Here is a 20,319-nt window from a genome sequence, read left to right as displayed (position 1 = left end):
CTGCTTACAAGCAAAAATTAAAGCAGGAAGCACCAGAGTCTATAAAAAAGTGGTCAGATGAAGCAGATGCTAAACTATAGGAATGTATTGCTATCACAGACTGGAACATGTTCCGGGATTCTTCCGATGGCATTGAGGAGTACACCACATCAGTCACTGGCTTTATCAATAAGTGCATCGAGGGCGTCGTCCCCACAGTGACTGTGCGTACATACCCCCAACCAAAAGCCATGGATTACAGGCAACATTCGCACTGAGCTAAAGGGTAGAGCTGCCTCTTTCAGGGTGCGGGACTCTAACCCGGACAGAAATCCTGCTATGCAAGAAATCCTACAGGGCTATTGCATCTTATGTGGCAGGGACTGCAAACTATTACAGACTACAAAGGGAAGCACAGCTGTGAGCTGCCCAGTGACCATCAAACAAGCAAAGCGTTTAAACAGATCAACATACACATACACCAACTGATGACATGTTCAACATGTCTGATCTTTCAACCATAGTCCCTGTGGGCACGCTATGAAGTGCTTTGAAAGGCTGGTAATGGCTCACCAGTGCTCCACAGATGATGCAATCGCGCAGAATGCTATTCACTGACTACAGCTCTAACTAAGCCAAGGATCCTGGACTGCTCTGCATCTGCATTGTTTCCCGCTAACCGGGCTATCTGCATTGTTTCCCGCTACCCATAGGCTGCGGGGCCAACACAAAGGCAACCTGCCTAAACGACTACAGACGCGTAGCACTCACATCCATAGCTATGAAGTGCTTTGAAAGGCTGGTAATGGCTCACATCAACACCCTTATCCTTGACCCTTTCCCACCTGGACAAAGGAACACTTGTGTGAGAATGCTATTCACTGACTACAGCTCAGCGTTCAACACCATAGTACCCTCAAAGCTCATCACTAAGCCAAGGATCCTGAGACTGAACACCTCCCTCTGCAACTGGATCCTGGTGCTAAGCTGCCTGCCATCCAGGACCTCTACACCAGGCGGTGTCAGAGGAAGGCCCCAAATTGTCAAAGACCCCAGCCACCCCAGTCATAGACTGTTCTCTCTACCCGCCAACCCCTCTTTTAGGCTACTGCTACTCTCTGTTCATCGTATATGCATAGTCACTTTAACCATATCTACATGTACATACTACCTCAATCAGCCTGACTAACCGGTGTCTGTATGTAGCCTCACTACTTTTATAGCCTCGCTACTGTATATAGCCTGACTTTTTACTGTTGTTTTATTTCCTTACTTACCTAACACCTTTTTTGCACTATTGGTTAGAGCCTGTAAGTAAGCATTTCACTGTAAGGTCTACACCTGTTGTATTCGGCGCACTTTACCGATTTTAAGGTTGTGTCATTCGATTTGCGGTGGGGTAGGGAGAAATTTGCACTCCAAAAATGGGGTCCCCAGAAGTTCTGGCTGAAAAAAAATGGGTCCCAGCTGAAAAGCATTGAATACCACTGGGCTAGAGGCTATTTCTGGACTGGACCATAGCTGTGTCCTGTGGTAACTTGGCCTTGATGGGGGCCATGCTGAGGGCCTAAGGGGTAGTGGGTGGGAATACGGATTGTTTCTGGACCGGACCACAGTTGGGTGAGTCCTGCCTGGGGTCACATCTTGGCCTTGAGAGGGACCATACTGAGACTCTGGAGGAAGGTCTCTAAGGTGAACAGGTACTCCTGGGGGTGTCATCCCAGGTGGCCTGCATGTGTTGACTCCTCCCACTTCATGTCCCGTCACCTCCATCCCTCGTTTCCTCCAGTAGGTGATGATCTCCTCCATGACCTCAGGGTCACACAGCGTGTCATTCTGGCAGAAGAAGACAAGGGCGACAGGGTTGTTCCTGAAGATGCCAGACGTTGATGCCAGTGTTGAAGTAGTCGACCGTGTGGCATTTGAAGAGTATGCTGGCTCATTTAACCAGGCTCTCCAGCCGGGGGAATAAGTTTTTACTTAGACCTGAGGAGATAATCAAATACACACACAAGGTTTAAATGGCCTTAGGAGAGAGGACAATGTCAGCTCACTGGTTAACTTATTAACCCCTAACCAGGCTGTACTAGACAGTACTAGGCTGTCATACATGTGGCCTTTGATCCTCTTAATGAAGCTGTGGTACTTCTGTGTGTCTTGGGATATGTGCACCAGCAACTGGGTGAAGGTGTATCCTCCTATGGAAAAGGCGTGCAAGAGTCAGGGGCGTGACACAAAGCGGTCACTCTGTAGGACATCCAGTACCCTTGCTCCATAGTCTAGACCCCAACCAGGCCACAGAAACTGACTTACCTAGAGCAGAGGGGGGATCGGAGTTGTTTTAGACAGAAAGGAGAGCAGAGAGAGTATGACGTTTCCTCTTTAAACTTTTATCCATTCCTCACCTCGCTCTCCACTATGAGCACGTCGAAGCCTGTACGGAAGTAGATCTCACAGTACTTGGCCACAGCCTGGGGTCGCGACCCCAACCAGGGAAGCATTAGCAGCAGGGGCTTGGTTGGGCCTGGGGTAAGGGTTGGTGGGGGTACATGCTGCATCGTTCAGGGCAGACAAAGGGCCAAGGGGAGGCCCAATGGGAGGCCCAGGTGAAGGTTTAGGTGATGCCGTCTCGTTCAGGTAAAAGATGATGGTCTTGCTGATGCGGTGAGCTGTGATCCCACGGAATAGCATGGTGACAGCAAGGTTTGACAGTGAGCGTTGAGTTAGGAAGCCTGTCGGGGGCGCTGGCAGTACAATAAGGCAACTGTGGTAAAGGTGTTGGTATGGAAGGGGAAAATAATGAGAAATTGAAAAATTATATTTTGTAGACAGATTTGCTGTATAAACATGATGCAACATTATAGATAGCTAGTACTTCTATTGTAGTGTAATTTGACCATAGTCATTCATTCATTCAGTTATTTATGTATTAATTAATTGCAAGCTAGCCTATTGACAACTATGAGGTTGTTCGAGCTGTAGCAGTTGGACCCCTGACTTTCCAAAGGGCACACTGCATGTGCAAACATGCAGTGTGTTCTTTTAGCAACGCTGTATTGCCACACTCGTGTTGCTGGAAATGGGATTGCAAAAAAAAAAAACGAACAGTCTGCTGGAAGCCAGTAGTTAAATAACAAAAATGTAAATTTACTCTACAGGTAGTCTGGACAGTTGGTCCTTCTGCAGGTGGAAATGTATACCCACAGGAACATTTTATTAAACAGACTTCAAACCGTGAGTCCCTGTGTGGCTATCACGATTTGTTAACTCATCAACTAAGACATATGCACAAGACAGAAGTACAGTACATCCACGCAATGCATACATACTAACCGTGATCGTGCAGGTGTTCATTTTGTACTCAATGTGCCAGATGATAAAAAGGTCAACAGCAGTACCAGCGCTCTAAAAAGTAATCGTAAATAATAGCTACTTTCCTGCAGATATTTTGTCTCCAATTTCCACCAGCAGAAGGACCAACCGCACAGACATGCGGTAGAGTAAAATGTATTTTTACTCAATATTCTGGCTTGTAAATTAACTTTCCACGTTTTTGTAGTGCTTAGTTTCAGACTGTGTAACTAGCCTAGGAAGCCGATGGTGGCCGCTATATCTGCACTATCGTCTTGGTTTGATATGCCCAGCTGGTAACATACTTGTGTCCCCCGTGGACCGGCTCGTACTTAAAGTATCATCCATTCAGGTTGCAAAAGCATACTTTTCCTCCTTAACTAGCTTTAATGGCAGTCCGTTGGGAAAATGTGTGCCGTCTCAATAAAACACAATTTTCAACTAACGTTTTCAGATTTTCGGGCAACATAGGATTTTGCACACTGAAAATATCAATAAAAAAGCTGCTAGGTTAATTGGTCATCATTTCACATTTTGAAAAGGCATATTAACGGGCAATTAGTGGGCAAGATTAATTCAATAACTCAAAACATGATGATCTGTCAAAACTGGCATAGCGTTAACTAGCTATTTTACCGCAAGTAAACAATTCCAATCACTTTTTTTTAAAGACCAATAATCAAAAAATACTACATTGACACTGGTATGTTGAGAATATTGGGCTGTAGAGATAACTTTTTCACCTGTCTCAGCTAAAGTGGGGTGGGAAATAGTCAGTAGGGTCTCTAATAACCAAATATGGTTACTTTTTTTTCACCTTTATTTAAACCAGGTAGGCAAGTTGAGAACAAGTTCCCATTTACAATTGCGATCTGGCCAAGATAAAGCAAAGCAGTTCGACACATACAACGACAGAGTTACACATGGAGCAAAACAAACATACAGTCAATAATACAGTATAAACAAGTCTATATACGATGTGAGCAAATGAGGTGAGATAAGGGAGGTAAAGGCAAAAAAAGGCCATGGTGGCAAAGTAAATACAATATAGCAAGTAAAACACTGGAATGGTAGATTTGCAATGGAAGAATGTGCAAAGTAGAAATAAAAATAATGGGATGCAAAGGAGCAAAATAAATAAATTAACTACAGTAGGGAAAGAGGTAGTTGTTTGGGCTAAAATATAGGTGGGCTATGTACAGGTGCAGTAATCTGTGAGCTGCTCTGACAGTTGGTGCTTAAAGCTAGTGAGGGAGATAAGTGTTTCCAGTTTCAGTGCTTTTTGTTGTTCGTTCCAGTCATTGGCAGCAGAGAACTGGAAGGAGAGGGGGGGGGGGGGAGACTGTCACAGGGCCACAGCCGCCAATGCATTACACTGTAATAGACTGTACATAGGATACATTTGGGCTTGTAGAACTTTTCTACCTGTCTCAGCTAAAGTGGGGTGGGAAATTCTCAGTCTCAGCTGAGACAGGTATAAAAGTTATCTCTACAAGCCAGAATGTTTAGCATGTACAGTCTATTACAGTGCATTGCATTGGGGGCTATGGAGGGGCTATGGAGGGGGCAGAATGAAAAGCCAGCAATTCAAATTGTATTTGTCACATACATGTGTTTAGCAGATGAAAAGCCAGCAGCAGACCGGGCGACACAATCCCCCTCCAAAACTAACCATATTTGGTTAGTAGAGACCCAACTGAGTATTTCCCACCCCAGTCTATATGACACAGGTAGTAAAGGTTTTTTTCTCTACCACCCAATACTATAAGTATCCTATATATACTGTGTATTGCAATATAGTGAATGGAGTGGGTGGAGTAAGGAGTCACCAGACAAATTTAAGTTTAGCAGACCCTATTGAGTAATTCCAACAACATATATTTGTATTTTATTAAACGTTTTTCTTTAAATATAGCCTACACAATACCTTTCAACATACCAGTATCTGTGTAAAGTTAGAAAATAAATGCTGGTATAAATAATACATCAAATTATGTATTTATTTTTTCAAAGGCAGTTGCAATGTTGGGAAAAACAGTTTCCTAACCCTGTTCCTTCGGTACCCCAAACAGTTCACTTTATTTATTGTAACCCTGGACAAGCACGCCTGACTCAACTTGTCAACTAATCATCAGGCCCTCAATGAGTTGAATGAGGCGTGTTTGTCCAGGGCTACAATGAAAATGTGTGCTGTTGGTGGTACTCGAGGACCGGGGATGGGAAACACTGCACGAGAGTGCAAAGTTTAGCATGTCTTTGCAGGGGGACTCTTAGTTTGAAGAAAAAAAATCCACGCTCGTGATGCCAGCATGACATATTGATGCTAGAAGAACCGTAACTCTTCAACGTGAGCCATGTCGCTCCGCCCCAACGTCCACGAAGTACTCATTAGAGACGGTACTCATGCAGTGATGCCAATTTAGCAATTTTGTTGCTAGATTTAGCAACTTTTCAGACTACCCTGGCAACCTCTTTTTTCAAATAGCACCTAGCAACAAATGTAGCTACTTTAAACATTTATTTGGAACTTTTAGCAACTTTTGAAAAGTGACTCAAACGCTAAAATGCACGCAATTTCCCTCTAAATGACACAAAAACGATGTTCTCTGTCACACACTCAGTCACAACACACGTGCCTGGCTGCAAAAGTGCGTTGTGAGTGACGTCTGCAGCATGCGCGCAGCTCGTGCATAGGCAGCAGCAATTTCAGCAAATCATTGTTGGCTGACTGCAGCAGCAGCAGTAGTACGAGTTCGACGAGCCAAACCCAATGAATATAGTTGGTCACGAATGTTTGATCTTGAACAGAACTTACAACATCAATCAACATGTCGCAACCAAAATTGTACAGAAAAGAGTGGGAATCTGTGCCTGAACAAATGTCAGCCGAGCTGGCCAGTCAATTCCAATAACGTTATTGTGTATTCAACGTTATGACGCATTTTTACGTTATCACGCAATGATATCACAACGTCATTTAGCAACAAATCAACCTGCCTCAAGCAACTTACCCTGAAAATGAGTTGGCAACACTGTACTCGTGTCCCAAGCCGGTGAAATCGTTCCTACATATGGGGGCGATGATCCTTAGGTCATCTAAAGAACGAGCTAAATAAATACGTTTGAGCACTCTAATTCTTATAACAAAGACCATTTTATTTCATTGAATAAGGTTTCATCACTTAATTCTGAAGATTTTATAAAGGTTTCATTTTAGAGTGTCGTCAACAGTTCAGTGATCGTCCCTTGTATTTTTAACCAGCCCTTTACTGTAAAACCGAATTATTTTTCGGAGTGAGCGAAAACGCGTGTATCTTTTTAATTCCTTAAGAAAATTGGAAGGCTGTGCTTTTTTCAAGGAGAAATCTGTAGATGAATACATTATTGTAACTTTTCATTTGTGAATTCAGAATTGAAGAACTTGAAAGTTGAGGACCCAAATGGAAATACATAACGTTTGTAATTATTTATTATGTTTTTATCCTCAATCATTTTAATGTGTGTTATTTTCTCATATTTGAAACAACCATGTGTTTGAAGAGAATTTAATTCATTCAGTATGGCTGTTACAGTATGCTCTGCAGCTTTTGCTGTAATTCTCATTGCCAGATATGAGCTGGCCTGTATCTCTCTGACATGCAAATCATGCTGCCTTTCTGACTCACACACATAGAACACATTGGGCCCCCAATTTGGACAACTCATCCCCTGTCAGGCCTGACTCAGCAGCCATGCAGGCAGACAGTGTATGCGCGCTCAGGCGTGGTGTGCTTGATGTCTGTGCGCATGTGTGCATGTGCGTGTACACGTGGTGTGTGTATGTGTGTGCGTGGTTTGCATGCGCATGAAGTGTGTGTTCCTGTGCAAGCTTGTGTGTATTCTCCTTTTTTATGTGTGTGTAGGTAAATATAGGAGGGGTTGGCCATGCCCAACGCTGAGGTCATGTGTTTGGTCAGTCATTGTTCCTCTCCTGAAACCCTTAGTTCCGGCTGGTTGGTGCTTCCTGTGCGGTCATCACTACGAGTGTCAGTCGGCTCTGGTGTGGCTCTCCTAACCCCCTACAGCAGGGCTGGCCAACTGTTGTGTGAAACCTGAAGACCGGTGTTTGGTCCCAGAGCTTCAGCTCAGCTGGCTAACACAGTTTTGAGTGGTACAGAACACCCCTGGTTTAATGCCTGGTAAGTTTTTCACCCCAGGTGACTACCCTGTACTCTGTGACCCTCCACCCCTAGGCTTACCCCACTGTGAGCAGGTCCTGTTTACTGTTATTGATCTATCATTGATCAATTATTGGGCCTCTTTCTGGTTATGGATCATTAACTCTGCTGTTTCCCAGGGACAGATAATGCCTCAATCCTGAGACCAAACTATCTCATTCTACACCGATGGCTGTCCTCCTGCCGGCCTGTGTGTCTGTTTGATCTTCCCCAGGTATATAAATAGGTCAGGGACGAGCTGCTCTACAGTATCTACAGGAATAAATAAGAGCTTTCTGTTCCATCAGCGCAAACCTGCCTGATAGTCTGACCAACAGACAGGAGAGATGGAGGAGATATTGAGGCTGAAGACGATCCATTCATCATTGCTCTAAATCCAATTTATTTTTGGTCAGTATTAAAAAAAAAGAACATCCTGGAATAATATATCTCAATGCAGCTTTGTTATTGCTCTATGATATTGTATAGACAGTGGGTAGATGCATTGGTTCATGCTCTGTGAATGCACTGCTGTAATCAATGACGCTCACCCATAATCCAACCCCCAGTCAGTCGTATACTAGCAGAGCAGATCTATAATGTGCTGTAGATACAGTACAATGGCCCATATCATCCTATTCAACTCTGGTCAGTCAGAGTACAGATTGAAGATGTACACAGATTAACACAGTACAGTATGTGGATCAGTGTTTATTTTCAAGTATTCACAGAGGAATTACATGAGGACATGAGCCTGGACTTTACCCCCCAGGGAGATGCAGTGCTATACCTATCAGAGTCTGATGACATCAACATGTTGAGTAGAAGGAGACAGATAACAAGAAATAAAGACAGAGAGAAGTGGGTATGTATACGTATGAGCGAGAACGAGAGATAGATAGATGGTGTGATGACAGAGGGCAGAGGACACACACCCCATAACAATATAAAACACCAGTTGTGCGTGCTAGGCTCACAAGGAAGTTACAAATTCCTTGTGATGTGTGTACCATCATTTGTGATGTGCTTTTAATTTGTAGTCACTTTTACACTGACTATTGCTTTTATGTAAAGTATCACGGAGAGGGTTGGTTTAAACTCAAGCCGCAAATTACATCCAATACACTGTATTGATCTGATAGTTAATTCTATATGCACAGTGCCATCCTCCAATGAATGATTTATTCTCACTGACGTGTGTGTGTACGACCAGACCGCACTGATAAATCATTTACACAGTGAGGTGTATCCACGGGAACCATGCATTCCCGGCACACATCAGAAAAAGAGAGATACTGAACGAGGGAGGGATGGAGAGAGAGGGGGAGAGTATGTGAGTGATACTGAGAAGAGGAGTGAGCCTGTAACTCACACTCTCACACACACAGACAGACGGAGGGATCTATGTAGCAGCAGCGGAGGCAGCAGCAGTGTGGTGTGGGACAGAGGGGATTGTTGTTGCTTGGCTGAGCTGGAACCTGTCCTGTCTGATGGATAGCAGAAGGATGCAGCATAGTAAGTACTACAAATGTGTGCTATTTGTCTGCTGTCTGAACAATAAGAGGGTCTAGAAGACTGAGGCAGGGGTGGGGGACTTGTGAAGAGACAAAGAAGAGAGAATGATGGAGAGGGATAGCTTAAAGTGGTTGGTGTTGCTGTGCATATCTATGGTGAGTGCTGTGCTACTTTCTGAGTACATTGGCAGAGATAGGCAGGAAAAAAATCAAAAGTAGGTATGCATGCATACATGGGAGGGTTTGTTTTTTCTAGTGGAGGAGGAGAGGACACTGCTATAGTTTCTTTGTATGCTGACTGCGAGGAAGGCCCTAAACATTTTTTAAGACTCCAGGCACCCAAGTCATAGACTGTTCTCTCTTCTACCACACAGCAAGTGGTACCAATGCACCAAGTCTGGAACCAGCAGGACCCTGATCAGCTTCTACCCCCAAGCCATAAGATTTCTAAATAGTTAGTTAGATAGTTAACCAATAGTCACCCGGACTATCTGCATTGACCCTATTTGCACTAAGTTTTTTGACTCATCACATACACAGCTGCTACTGTTTATTATCTATCATGTTATGTAGTCCCTTTATTCCTAGTTACAGTGCCTTGCGAAAGTATTCGGCCCCCTTGAACTTTGCGACCTTTTGCCACATTTCAGGATTCAAACATAAAGACATAAAACTGTATTTTTTAGTGAAGAATCAACAACAAGTGGGACACAATCATGAAGTGGAACGACATTTATTGGATATTTCAAACTTTTTTAACAAATCAAAAACTGAAAAATTGGGCGTGCAAAATTATTCAGCCCCTTTACTTTCAGTGCAGCAAACTCTCTCCAGAAGTTCAGTGAGGATCTCTGAATGATCCGATGTTGACCTAAATGACTAATGATGATAAATACAATCCACCTGTGTGTAATCAAGTCTCCGTATAAATGCACCTGCACTGTGATAGTCTCAGAGGTCCGTTAAAAGCGCAGAGAGCATCATGAAGAACAAGGAACACACCAGGCAGGTCCAAGATACTGTTGTGAAGAAGTTTAAAGCCAGATTTGGATACAAAAAGATTTCCCAAGCTTTAAACATCCCAAGGAGCACTGTGCAAGCGATAATATTGAAATGGAAGGAGTATCAGACCACTGCAAATCTACCAAGACCTGGCCATCCCTCTAAACTTTCAGCTCATACAAGGAGAAGACTGATCAGAGATGCAGCCAAGAGGCCCATGATCACTCTGGATGAACTGCAGAGATCTACAGCTGAGGTGGGAGACTCTGTCCATAGGACAACAATCAGTCATATATTGCACAAATCTGGCCTTTATGGAAGAGTGGCAAGAAGAAAGCCATTTCTTAAAGATATCCATAAAAGTGTAGTTTAAAGTTTGCCACAAGCCACCTGGGAGACACACCAAACATGTGGAAGAAGATGCTCTGGTCAGATGAAACAAAAATTGAACTTTTTGGCAACAATGCAAAACATTATGTTTGGCGTAAAAGCAACACAGCTCATCACCCTGACCACACCATCCCCACTGTCAAACATGGTGGTGGCAGCATCATGGTTTGGGCCTGTTTCTCTTCAGCAGGGACAGGGAAGATGGTTAAAATTGATGGGAAGATGGATGGAGCCAAATACAGGACCATTCTGGAAGAAAACCTGATGGAGTCTGCAAAAGACCTGAGACTGGGACGGAGATTTGTCTTCCAACAAGACAATGATCCAAAACATAAAGCAAAATATACAATGGAATGGTTCAACAATAAACATATCCAGGTGTTAGAATGGCCAAGTCAAAGTCCAGACCTGAATCCAATCGAGAATCTGTGGAAAGACCTGAAAACTGCTGTTCACAAATGCTCTCCATCCAACCTCACTGAGCTCGAGCTGTTTTGCAAGGAGGGATGTGAAAACATTTCAGTCTCTCGATGTGCAAAACTGGTAGAGACATACCCCAAGCGACTTACAGCTGTAATCGCAGCAAAAGGTGGCGCTACAAAGTATTAACTTAAGGGGGCTGAATAATTTTGCACGCTCAATTTTTCAGTTTTTGATTTGTTAAAAAAGTTTGAAATATCCAATAAATGTCGTTCCACTTCATGATTGTGTCCCACTTGTTGTTGATTCTTCACAAAGAAATACAGTTTTATATCTTTATGTTTGAAGCCTGAAATGTGGCAAAAGGTCGCAAAGTTCAAGGGGGCCGAATACTTTCGCAAGGCACTGTATATATACATATCTTCTTCAATTACTTCGTACCTCTACACATCGACTCAGTACTGGTACCCCATGTATATAGCCAAGTTAGCGTTACTCTTTGTGTATTTATTATTACTTTTATTATTACATGTTATTACTTTTCTATTATTTCTCTATTTTCTTTCTCTCTGCACTGTTGGGAAGGGCCCATAAGTAAGCATTTCACTGTTGGTCTACACCTATTGTTTACGAAGCATGTGACAAATATGTGGTTTTATTTGACTTTGAGGTGTGTGTTGTCTGTGTTCTGCAGGTGAGCCTATTCTTAAGTATGTGGCGTTGAGGTGAAAAAAGTGTTCGTTGGGAATCATGTGATTGGACAGCAATGTTTACCTGCATCATGTGACTTCAAAGAGAATATTACACTATAGGGTCTCCATCATGGCTGCTGTGATGTGGACCTCTCTCCTCCTCTCCCTTGCTCCTCTCCTCCATCTTCAAGCCTTTACCTTGGCCCCAGAGGGTGCCACAAAGGCACCATCACACCCATATACAGACACACAGATCGATGACCCAGTACTGGCCTCACACAGCACTGTATGGCCCTCCTGGGCTCCTGTAGTCCCCACCGCTGGAGCCAGAATGGCCGACTCTCTGGACTCGTTTCCAGGGCTGAAAGACTCCACATTGGCACGCGAGGAAACTGAGAAAAAGGACAACAAAGACGAGTTTCGGGGAACTATCAGTGACTACACAGAGACCCAAGGCTTTAATCCACTCACTAGACCTACATCACCAGCCCCAGTGAATGCACAGCTAGGGTCTACAACTGACTCAGACCAACACCAACCCAGAGCCCAGGCCACAAACAGAGAGTTGTTAGCTCTGGACTTCTCAGCCACTCAACAGAGAGACATACTGGAGGGAGATATCATGGTGGAAGGGATTGGAGATGAGTTACAGGACTTCACAGAGGAAACAGGAACAGACACAAGTAAGAGTATCCAACCCCCATCCCTTCACCTCCATGTCAGAGTGATATGTCCACTTTTACAACACCCGCAGGGTGTTGGTAAGAATAGTCTCCACTAGTATTTATAGGATATTTGGCAGAATTGACCTATTTTCGATTTTGTAAAATACTGGTGGGGAATGTACTGATTTACTGTGGCAGTGTGATGAGAGTAACCCCTTATGTATTTTCTGTTCATGACATCCTACCTCTGATATCATGAAGTACAATGTGTGTTTGGTGTTTACATGCCCCTGTAGCAGTTGTAGTTGTAGTACTATTAGTAGTGTGTGTGTTTGCTATTGAAGTGTGTGTTGGAAGGTGACTTGTCTTCTCTGTCTGCTCTATGTCTGCTCCGTGCCTTCTCTATGTCTGCTCTATGTCTGCTCTGTGTCTGCTCGGTGCCTGCTCTGTGCCTGTCTGCTCTCTGTCTATGTCTGCTCTGTGCCTCCTCTATGTTTCTGCTCTATGTCTGCTCTGTGCCTTCTCTATGTCTGCTCTATGTCTGCTCTGTGCCTGCTCTATGTCTGCTCTGTGTCTGCTCTATGTCTGCTCTGTGCCTGCTCTATGTCTGCTCTGTGCCTGCTCTATGTCTGCTCTGTGCCTGCTCTGTGTCTGCTCTGTGCCTGCTCTATGTCTGCTCTGTGCCTGCTCTGTGTCTGCTCTATGTCTGCTCTGTGCCTTCTCCATGTCTGCTCTATGTCTGCTCTGTGTCTGCTCTATGTCTGCTCTGTGCCTGCTCTATGTCTGCTCTGTGCCTGCTCTATGTCTGCTCTGTGCCTGCTCTGTGTATGTGTGATATGTATTCTGCTGGCAAACACAGTTGTTTTATATTCACAGGGCGGTTTACGTCACGCCTCTCCCTCTCTCTCCCCTCTCATTCTCTCCTCTCCTTCTCTCATCTCCATCTCTCCCACTCCATCAATCCTCCTTCTCTCCTCCCTCAATCTCCCCTTCATCTCTCCCCTCCGTCTTCCATCCATCGCTACCACCTCTCACTCTCCTCTTCTTTTCTACTCTGTCACAGACACTTTATTTCTCTCCCTTGCTGTCCTATCTTCTTAAATAGCTACGCTGAGGGAGACTGTTAATGTGTTACCGAGGACAGTAAATGAGATGTGAATGAGAAACACAGTGGACTGGTGGTTTTATATAGGACATTGTAGAAGCCTCTTGCCTCTCCAGCTAGGGAGGGGTAGAGAGCATAGGTAGAGGGTAGTAAAAGGTCTAAGAGGGAGGGAGACAGAACTGGGTTAGCTCTGTGTCTCACATCTCGCTCTCTCTCTCCCTCACACACACACACTTACACACACACACTCACACACTCACACACACACACACGAAGAGAAGAGACCAGAGAAGGTCTTGTTGTAGAGCTCAGTAGGCAGTAGGCAGGCACATAGAGAATGAACTTGTCTACATTATTCAGATGTTATGTAATCATAGGGGACAGACATACAGTATAGAATAAAGTAGCAAGATAAAGTATGTGAACCCTTTGGAAATACCTAGATTTCGGAATAAATTGGCCATAAAATTTGATCTGATCTTCATCTAGGTCACAACTATAGACAAACACAGTCTGCTTAAACTAACAACACACAAACAATTATACGTTTTCATGTCTTTATTGAACACACCATGTAAACATTCACAGTGCAGGCTGGAAAAAGAATGTGAACCCTTTGTTTTAATAACTGGTTTACCCTCCTTTGGCAGCAATAACCTCAACCAAACATTTTCTGTAGTTGCGGATCTGACCTGCACAATGATCAGGAGGAATTTTGGACCATTCCACTTTACAAAACTGTTTCAGTTCAGCAATATTCTTGGGATGTCTGGTGTGAACTGCTGTCTCGAGGTCATGCTACAGCATCTCAATCTCAATCGGGCTGAAGTCAGGACTCTGACTGGGCCACTCCAGAAGGCGTATTTTCTTCTGTTGCATCAGTGTTTTGGGTCATTGTCCTGCTGCATCATCCAACCTCTGTTGAGTTTCAATTGGCAGACAGATAGCCTAACAATCTCCTGCAAAATGTCTTGATAAACTTGGGAAATCCTTTTTTCCATCGATGATAGCAAGCTGTCCAGGCCCTGAGGCAGCAAAGCTGCCCCAAACCATGATGCTCCCGCCACCATACTTTACAGTTGGGATGAGGTTTTGATGTTGGTGTTCTGTGCCTTTTTTTCTCCACACATAGTGTTGTGTGTTCCTTCCAAAGAACTCAACTGTAGTTTCATCTGTCCACATAATATTTTGCCAGTAGCGCTGTGGAACATCCAGGTGCACCTTTGCAAACTTCAGGTGTGCAGCAATGTTTTTTTGGACAGCAGTGGCTTCTTCTGGGGTGTACTCCCATGAACACCATTCTTGTTTAGTGTTTTACATATCTTAGACTCATCAACAGACATGTTAGCATGTTCCAGAGATGTCTGTAAGTCTTTAGCTGACACTCTAGGATTCTTCTTAACCTCATTAAGCATTCTGCACTGTGCTCTTGCAGTCATCTTTGCAGGACGGCCACTCCTAGGGAGAGTAGCAACAGTGCTGAACTTTCTCCATTTATAGACAATTTGTCTTTCCGTGAACTGATGAACATCAAGGCTTTTATAGATAATTTTGTAACCCTTTTGAGCTTTATGCAAGTCAACAATTAATCTTAGGTCTTCTGAGATCTCTTTTGTTCGAGGCATGGTTCACATCAGGCAATACTTCTTGTGAATAGCAAACTCAAATTTTGTGAGTGTTTTTTATAGGGCAAGGCAGCTCTAACCAACATCTCCAATCGCGTCTTATTGGTTGGACTCCAGGTCAGCTGACTCCTGACTTCAATTAGCCCAGGGGTTCACATACTTTTTCCAACCTACACTGTGAATGTGTAAATGATGTATTCAGTATAGACAAGAAAAATACAATAATTTGTGTGTTATTAGTTTAAGCACACTATATTTGTCTATTGTTGTGACTTAGATGAATATCAGATTAAATTTGATGACCAATTTATGCAGAAATCCAAGTAACTCCAAAGGGTTCACATACTTTTTCTTGCCACTGTAGGTACATGCACCAACAATATTATGTTATTATTGATGTAATGTTAGTTATAAGAGTGTGCTTGTGATTATAAATAGTTACACAAATGAGAACAGCAATGGGGTCAATACTACCTCATTTGAACACAGTCTCTCTCTCCCTCTCTTGCTCTCTGTCCCTCCCTCCCACCCTTTCTCTCTCTCTCCCCGGGCTCTCTCTCTCTCTCTGACCCAGTTAGAGATCCCCAGTTACAAGAATGTACTTTTATAATGGATTAGCTCTCTCGCTCTCTCTCTCTCCCTCTCCCTGATATTTCACCCAATGAAATTCCAGGGGCAAGTGGTTGATTTGGGCATCAGTTTCAAGAATCTTTGTTTCTGTTTTTGCAGGTGTGTTTCCAGAGGAGGGGTGGCCAAAGTCGGCCACCAATGAGTCGGCTCTCGTCGACTGCAGCCTTGACACCAGAACCACACCCTGCAACACAACTGATCAATCCTGGAGCCCCTTTTACCCCGATGATATCATCTCCAATCAATCCCAGCGCCCCTTTATGTCTCTAACCCCTCCTCTCTTTGTACCTCTGTATTCTGATTGGAACTCAGCTCTGGCCACCTGGGGCTTTGCCTGGGAGGCCCACATCTACGGTCTGGGATCTGTGTTCACTGCATTAGGTCTGATATCTGTACTCTGCCTGTTAGGTTTGCCCCTGCGCTGCCCCCCAGGAAGCCCCTACTTTACCCTGCTGCACCTGTTCCTCCTGGCCACCGGAGGCACTAGAGCATTCTCTCTCCTGTATGATGCTTATAGTCACCAGGACCACCTGCCTGCTCTGGGCTTTCTCCTCCTCTCTGAACTACCCTTCCCCTGCCTCACCTCTGCCTTCTCCGTCTGCTTCCTCCTCCTCTCCCTCCGCTCTCGCATGCACCTCTCCCTTCATTTTTCCCTCTCTCTCTCCCTCCCTCTCTCCACCCTGCCCAGGCCTTGTCTCTTGTTCTTCCTCTCCCTGATACACTTCGGGGCCTTCCTGGGCTCCATAGCTCTATTCCATGTCTTCCCCAGCCTCCCTGTCCTCCTCCTGCTCCCCCAGGGAATGTTCATCCTCCTCTGCCTCCTCCTCCCCTGCTCCTTCCTCCTCTTCTACTGCCATGTACGACAAGACGCCAAACACATCCAACGGCTGAGTGACGGCGAGGGAGAGGTAACAGGTTCACCAGTTATGGTGGGGCGGCTGTCCCGGTGCCCATTCGCTGAGGCTGAGGAGTGGAGAAGGGCAGCAAGGGCTGGAGTGGGAGGGGCTCTGTGCCTGTTAGGGTGTGGGGGGCTTCAGCTGTATGGGATGTTACATGCATTAGGGCTCGGAGGGGTGAGTGCTGGGGCAGGGTTCCAGCCCTGGCCTTGGTGGGCATACCACCTGGGCTGCAGGCTCTGTGAGGTGGGGGTGTGTCTGTCCCTGTCAATCATTGGCACTCTGCCCCTCCTCTTCTGTTGCTCCAACTCTAACTCCTCCTCCCGGACTAAACTCAACACCAACACCTGTCAGGGGTCCTGGGCACGGCTGCCCTGTGCCTCCCCGGCAGGAGGGCCTAGCCACCCACTTCCCCTCTCTCCCATCCTCCCACCTCACTACCCCTGGTCCCTTGGGCAGAAAGAGAAGCAGGTGGTGTGTGATGTCATCAGGAAGCACCAGTCCGAAGCCCTCCCCCTCTACACACTAATGGAATCCTCTTCAAATGGACTGAACCTGCATCCTAACCCTAACCCCAAATCCCACCCTGGCCAGACCAAAACCTCCAGACACCCCAACCTCCCTGATCCTCCAAGCCCACCAGGGAGACTTCAAGCTGGGGTTGAGTCCCAGGGCTCCTCCCAGGGTAGTCTATGTCTGGACACTGACTCCACAGTGGACCTGCACCCCCCCTCTCCCATTGACCTGTCCCGCAGCATAGACCAGGCCCTGTACAGCGAGATCCTGTTCCCTCACAGCCTTTTCAGCCCCTCCAGGCTGTTCCACGCCTCTTCCAGCCTCTCCTTGAACTCCCCTGGCTCCCACCACAGCCAGAGTGCCTCATGGCCTGAAAACAACTCAGCTGACAGTCCCCTCTACCGGACTTCTTCCTGTGGAGATGTGGATATGTCTCCTACACGGCCTCCCCAGCCGGGATGCATTCTCCCAGGCCACAGCGATCCCTGCTGTCCGCCTGAGTGCTGGTGGAGAGGTAGTAACTCCAGCTATCTGTGCCAGGAGTCGCTGAGTGGGTCTTCCCAGGGTCTGTTCTCCAGCTCAGGGACAGGAGGGGCATGGTCACACCCCCACACCACCAGAGGGCAGCCTTCCCAGAGCAGCCTGCCCAGGACACTCCCCCACCTTACCTATCACAGACGTTACCGCACCCTCAGCTCGGCCTCTCAGGACAGTCGGGGGGAGGGGCGGCTGGAGGGCAGAGAGGACCTGAGTGAAAGCAGGTTGCTAGAACGGGATACGGCCGTACAAGCGGAATTCGTCAACGTGTGCCGACAGATCGATGCTCTTAGCCTGTGCAGTGACACTATTGACCTGTAGGCAGATGCTACAGGGTTTGAACCATGCGTCATCTATATGCCACAAGGTCGTAAGGATATGACATGTATAATGCACAGAGATCATATATTGACCTCTCGTGAGAGCTAAGGACTTAACTAATACGCTACACTTAGTGTTTGAGTGATGTTAGCATTCAGATCAAGCAGCTTTTTCACTGCTCCAACAGAAGTGCACAGAGGTAGAACTAACTATCAGTTGCCGTTTTATGGGGATTCTACACATAGAAAATAGACGTATAGATAGTTATGTTTGATTAGTTATAAGCTGTATATAACTGTACAGTTAGTTCCAAAATGTGCTAAATGAACAATGAACTTACTGAAACAACCAAAGTAGAACTGATTTGAAGAACTTTGAATACGAAATGTCAGTGTAGTGTTGATGATAACCATACCAATATGCAAGATCACGTTATGCTTTAGTGCCATCTACTGGGGGAGAGGGAACATAAAGTGTAACTCATACATTATAGTTGCTTTTTAATAAACAGTTCATAAAGAACTTATAACGGGTGTCCTACCACCAAGCAATACAACTGTACCTGTTTATGTCACATCAGCAGTATAAACTAGGAGTTATACTAGTGTTCAAGTGTCAAATGCAGCAATGGAACCCGATACCAAAGCAAAGATCTCACTCAACGTTTTTAATTTAATTGAAAAACAGCTCAACCTCGGATATTTCAAACCCTTTCTCTACAATCTGTAACGCGGTGTCATACTGTGTATATATCATTGAAGACTGTGTAAAATATACAGAGTATACTAAACGTAAGGACACCTGCTCTTTCCATGACAGACTGACCAGGTGAATCCAAGTTAAAGTTATGTTCCCTTATTGATGTCATTTGTTAAATCCACTTCAGTCAGTGTTGATGAATGGGAGGAGACCGGTTAAAGAAAGATTTTTAAGCCTTGAGACAATTAAGACATGGATATGTGCCATTCAGAGGGTGAATGGCAAGATATTTAAGTACCTTTGAATGGGGTACTGTAGTAGGTGCCAGGCGCACCAGTTTGTGTCAAGAACTCTAACCCTGTTGGGTTTTTCATGCTCAACAGTTTCCTGTGTGTGTCAAGAACGTTCCATCACCCTGTGGAATGCTTTCGACTCCTTATAGAGTCCATGCCCTGACAAATTAAGGAATTTCTGAGGGCAAAAGTGGAGGGTGTAACACAATATTAGGAAGGTGTTCCTAATGTTTGGTATACTCAGTAAATGTTTTATTGTAAATACAATGTACATGGAAAAGAGTTCTACTGGTATGTCATGCATCGTAGACTAGGTATGATAAACAAATTGGGTTTATGATGTTTGAAAGAATCATTTTTTCTCTAGTAATACGAACACACAGTTGCGGACAAATATATTGGCACCCTTGCACTTTTCTTAAATATTTCCCTATTTCTTCTAAAATAAGAATAACTTGAATAACTTGTCTCCACACCTTTTTATTGGATTTTCAGCATTGCAGAACCACATTTGAGTATACTTAAGTTTATCATTTGAATGGAGAAAATAATGACAAATGCCTTAGTTTTTGGTTTTGGATTCTGTGTGAAAGGCATTTTTTTATTAGATTTTTTTATTGAACCAGGCAAGTCAGTTAAGAACAAATTCTTATTTACAATGACTGCCTACCAGGGAACAGCGGGTTAACTGCCTTGTTCAGGTACAAAACAACAGATTTTTACCTTGTTAGCTCGGGGATTCAATCTAGTAACCTTTCGGTTACTGGCCCAACTCTCTAACCACTAGGCTACCTGCGGCCCATCACGAAATCAGATTATCAGGTGTTTTGGATCCAATGTTCAACCCAGTGTCTCCGTTGAAGGTTGTGGGTCTCCCAGCAGCGACCCCAACACACATAAAATAAAAAGACCCTGGTTCAAGAACAGATGCTGTTCTGGAGTGAGCAGCATAGTCCAGATCTGAATCCCATCCATAACCTATGGCAAAAGCTGAAAACAGCAGTTGGTGGAAGGCACCCCTTAAAACAGAACAATTTAAGCAATTTGCTGCTGAAAAGGGAGCCACATTGCCAGTAGAAAAGGTGCAGCAAGCTCATTGATTGACTACACGTGCTATTCTGCAGTTATCTTGTCAAAAGGCTGTGCAACCAAGTACTAGCTCCGGGGATGGCAATCATTTTCTTCATGACGTTTGTCTTTATTTTCTCAATTAAAATTGTGAACTTATGTTTACAAAAATAAAATAGGTTCTGTAATGAGGAAAATCCAATACGTTTTTTTTCAATTTCAATTTATTTGAAAAGAAATAGGAATTATTTAACATTTTACTGCAGTGGGTTAAATCAGGGTCACACATGGTGATTCTTGGTAGGCTTGAACAAATCCACTTTGAAACAAAAGTATATACCACACACACATGGTTATGGGTTTCAAAAAGAAAAGATGCCTGTTGACCATGTCAGATATAGAGTTGAAATGTATTCCATG

The 20,319-nt window shown here is 44.6% G+C and overlaps 1 protein-coding gene and 1 pseudogene across 1 annotated transcript; one reads left to right on the top strand and one right to left on the bottom strand.

The window, feature by feature from the left end:
* Positions 1 to 1,543: 1,543 nt before the first annotated feature.
* On the bottom strand, positions 1,544 to 3,678 carry LOC135524997 (uncharacterized; annotated as a pseudogene).
* A 5,178-nt stretch (positions 3,679 to 8,856) lies between these two features.
* On the top strand, positions 8,857 to 20,094 carry LOC135524324 (proline-rich transmembrane protein 4-like). Its single transcript, XM_064951780.1, has 3 exons — positions 8,857 to 9,041; positions 11,547 to 12,227; positions 15,669 to 20,094. Exons 2-3 carry the CDS (start codon positions 11,675 to 11,677, stop codon positions 17,837 to 17,839), a joined length of 2,724 nt encoding a protein of 907 aa, XP_064807852.1. The 5' UTR covers positions 8,857 to 9,041; positions 11,547 to 11,674; the 3' UTR covers positions 17,840 to 20,094.
* Positions 20,095 to 20,319: the final 225 nt, after the last annotated feature.

The sequence above is a fragment of the Oncorhynchus masou genome, chromosome 31, assembly GCF_036934945.1.
Source record: "Oncorhynchus masou masou isolate Uvic2021 chromosome 31, UVic_Omas_1.1, whole genome shotgun sequence".
Lineage (NCBI taxonomy): Eukaryota > Metazoa > Chordata > Actinopteri > Salmoniformes > Salmonidae > Oncorhynchus > Oncorhynchus masou.
The sequence above is the reverse complement of the archived record's forward strand: the minus strand, read 5'-3'. Positions and strand labels throughout refer to the sequence as shown.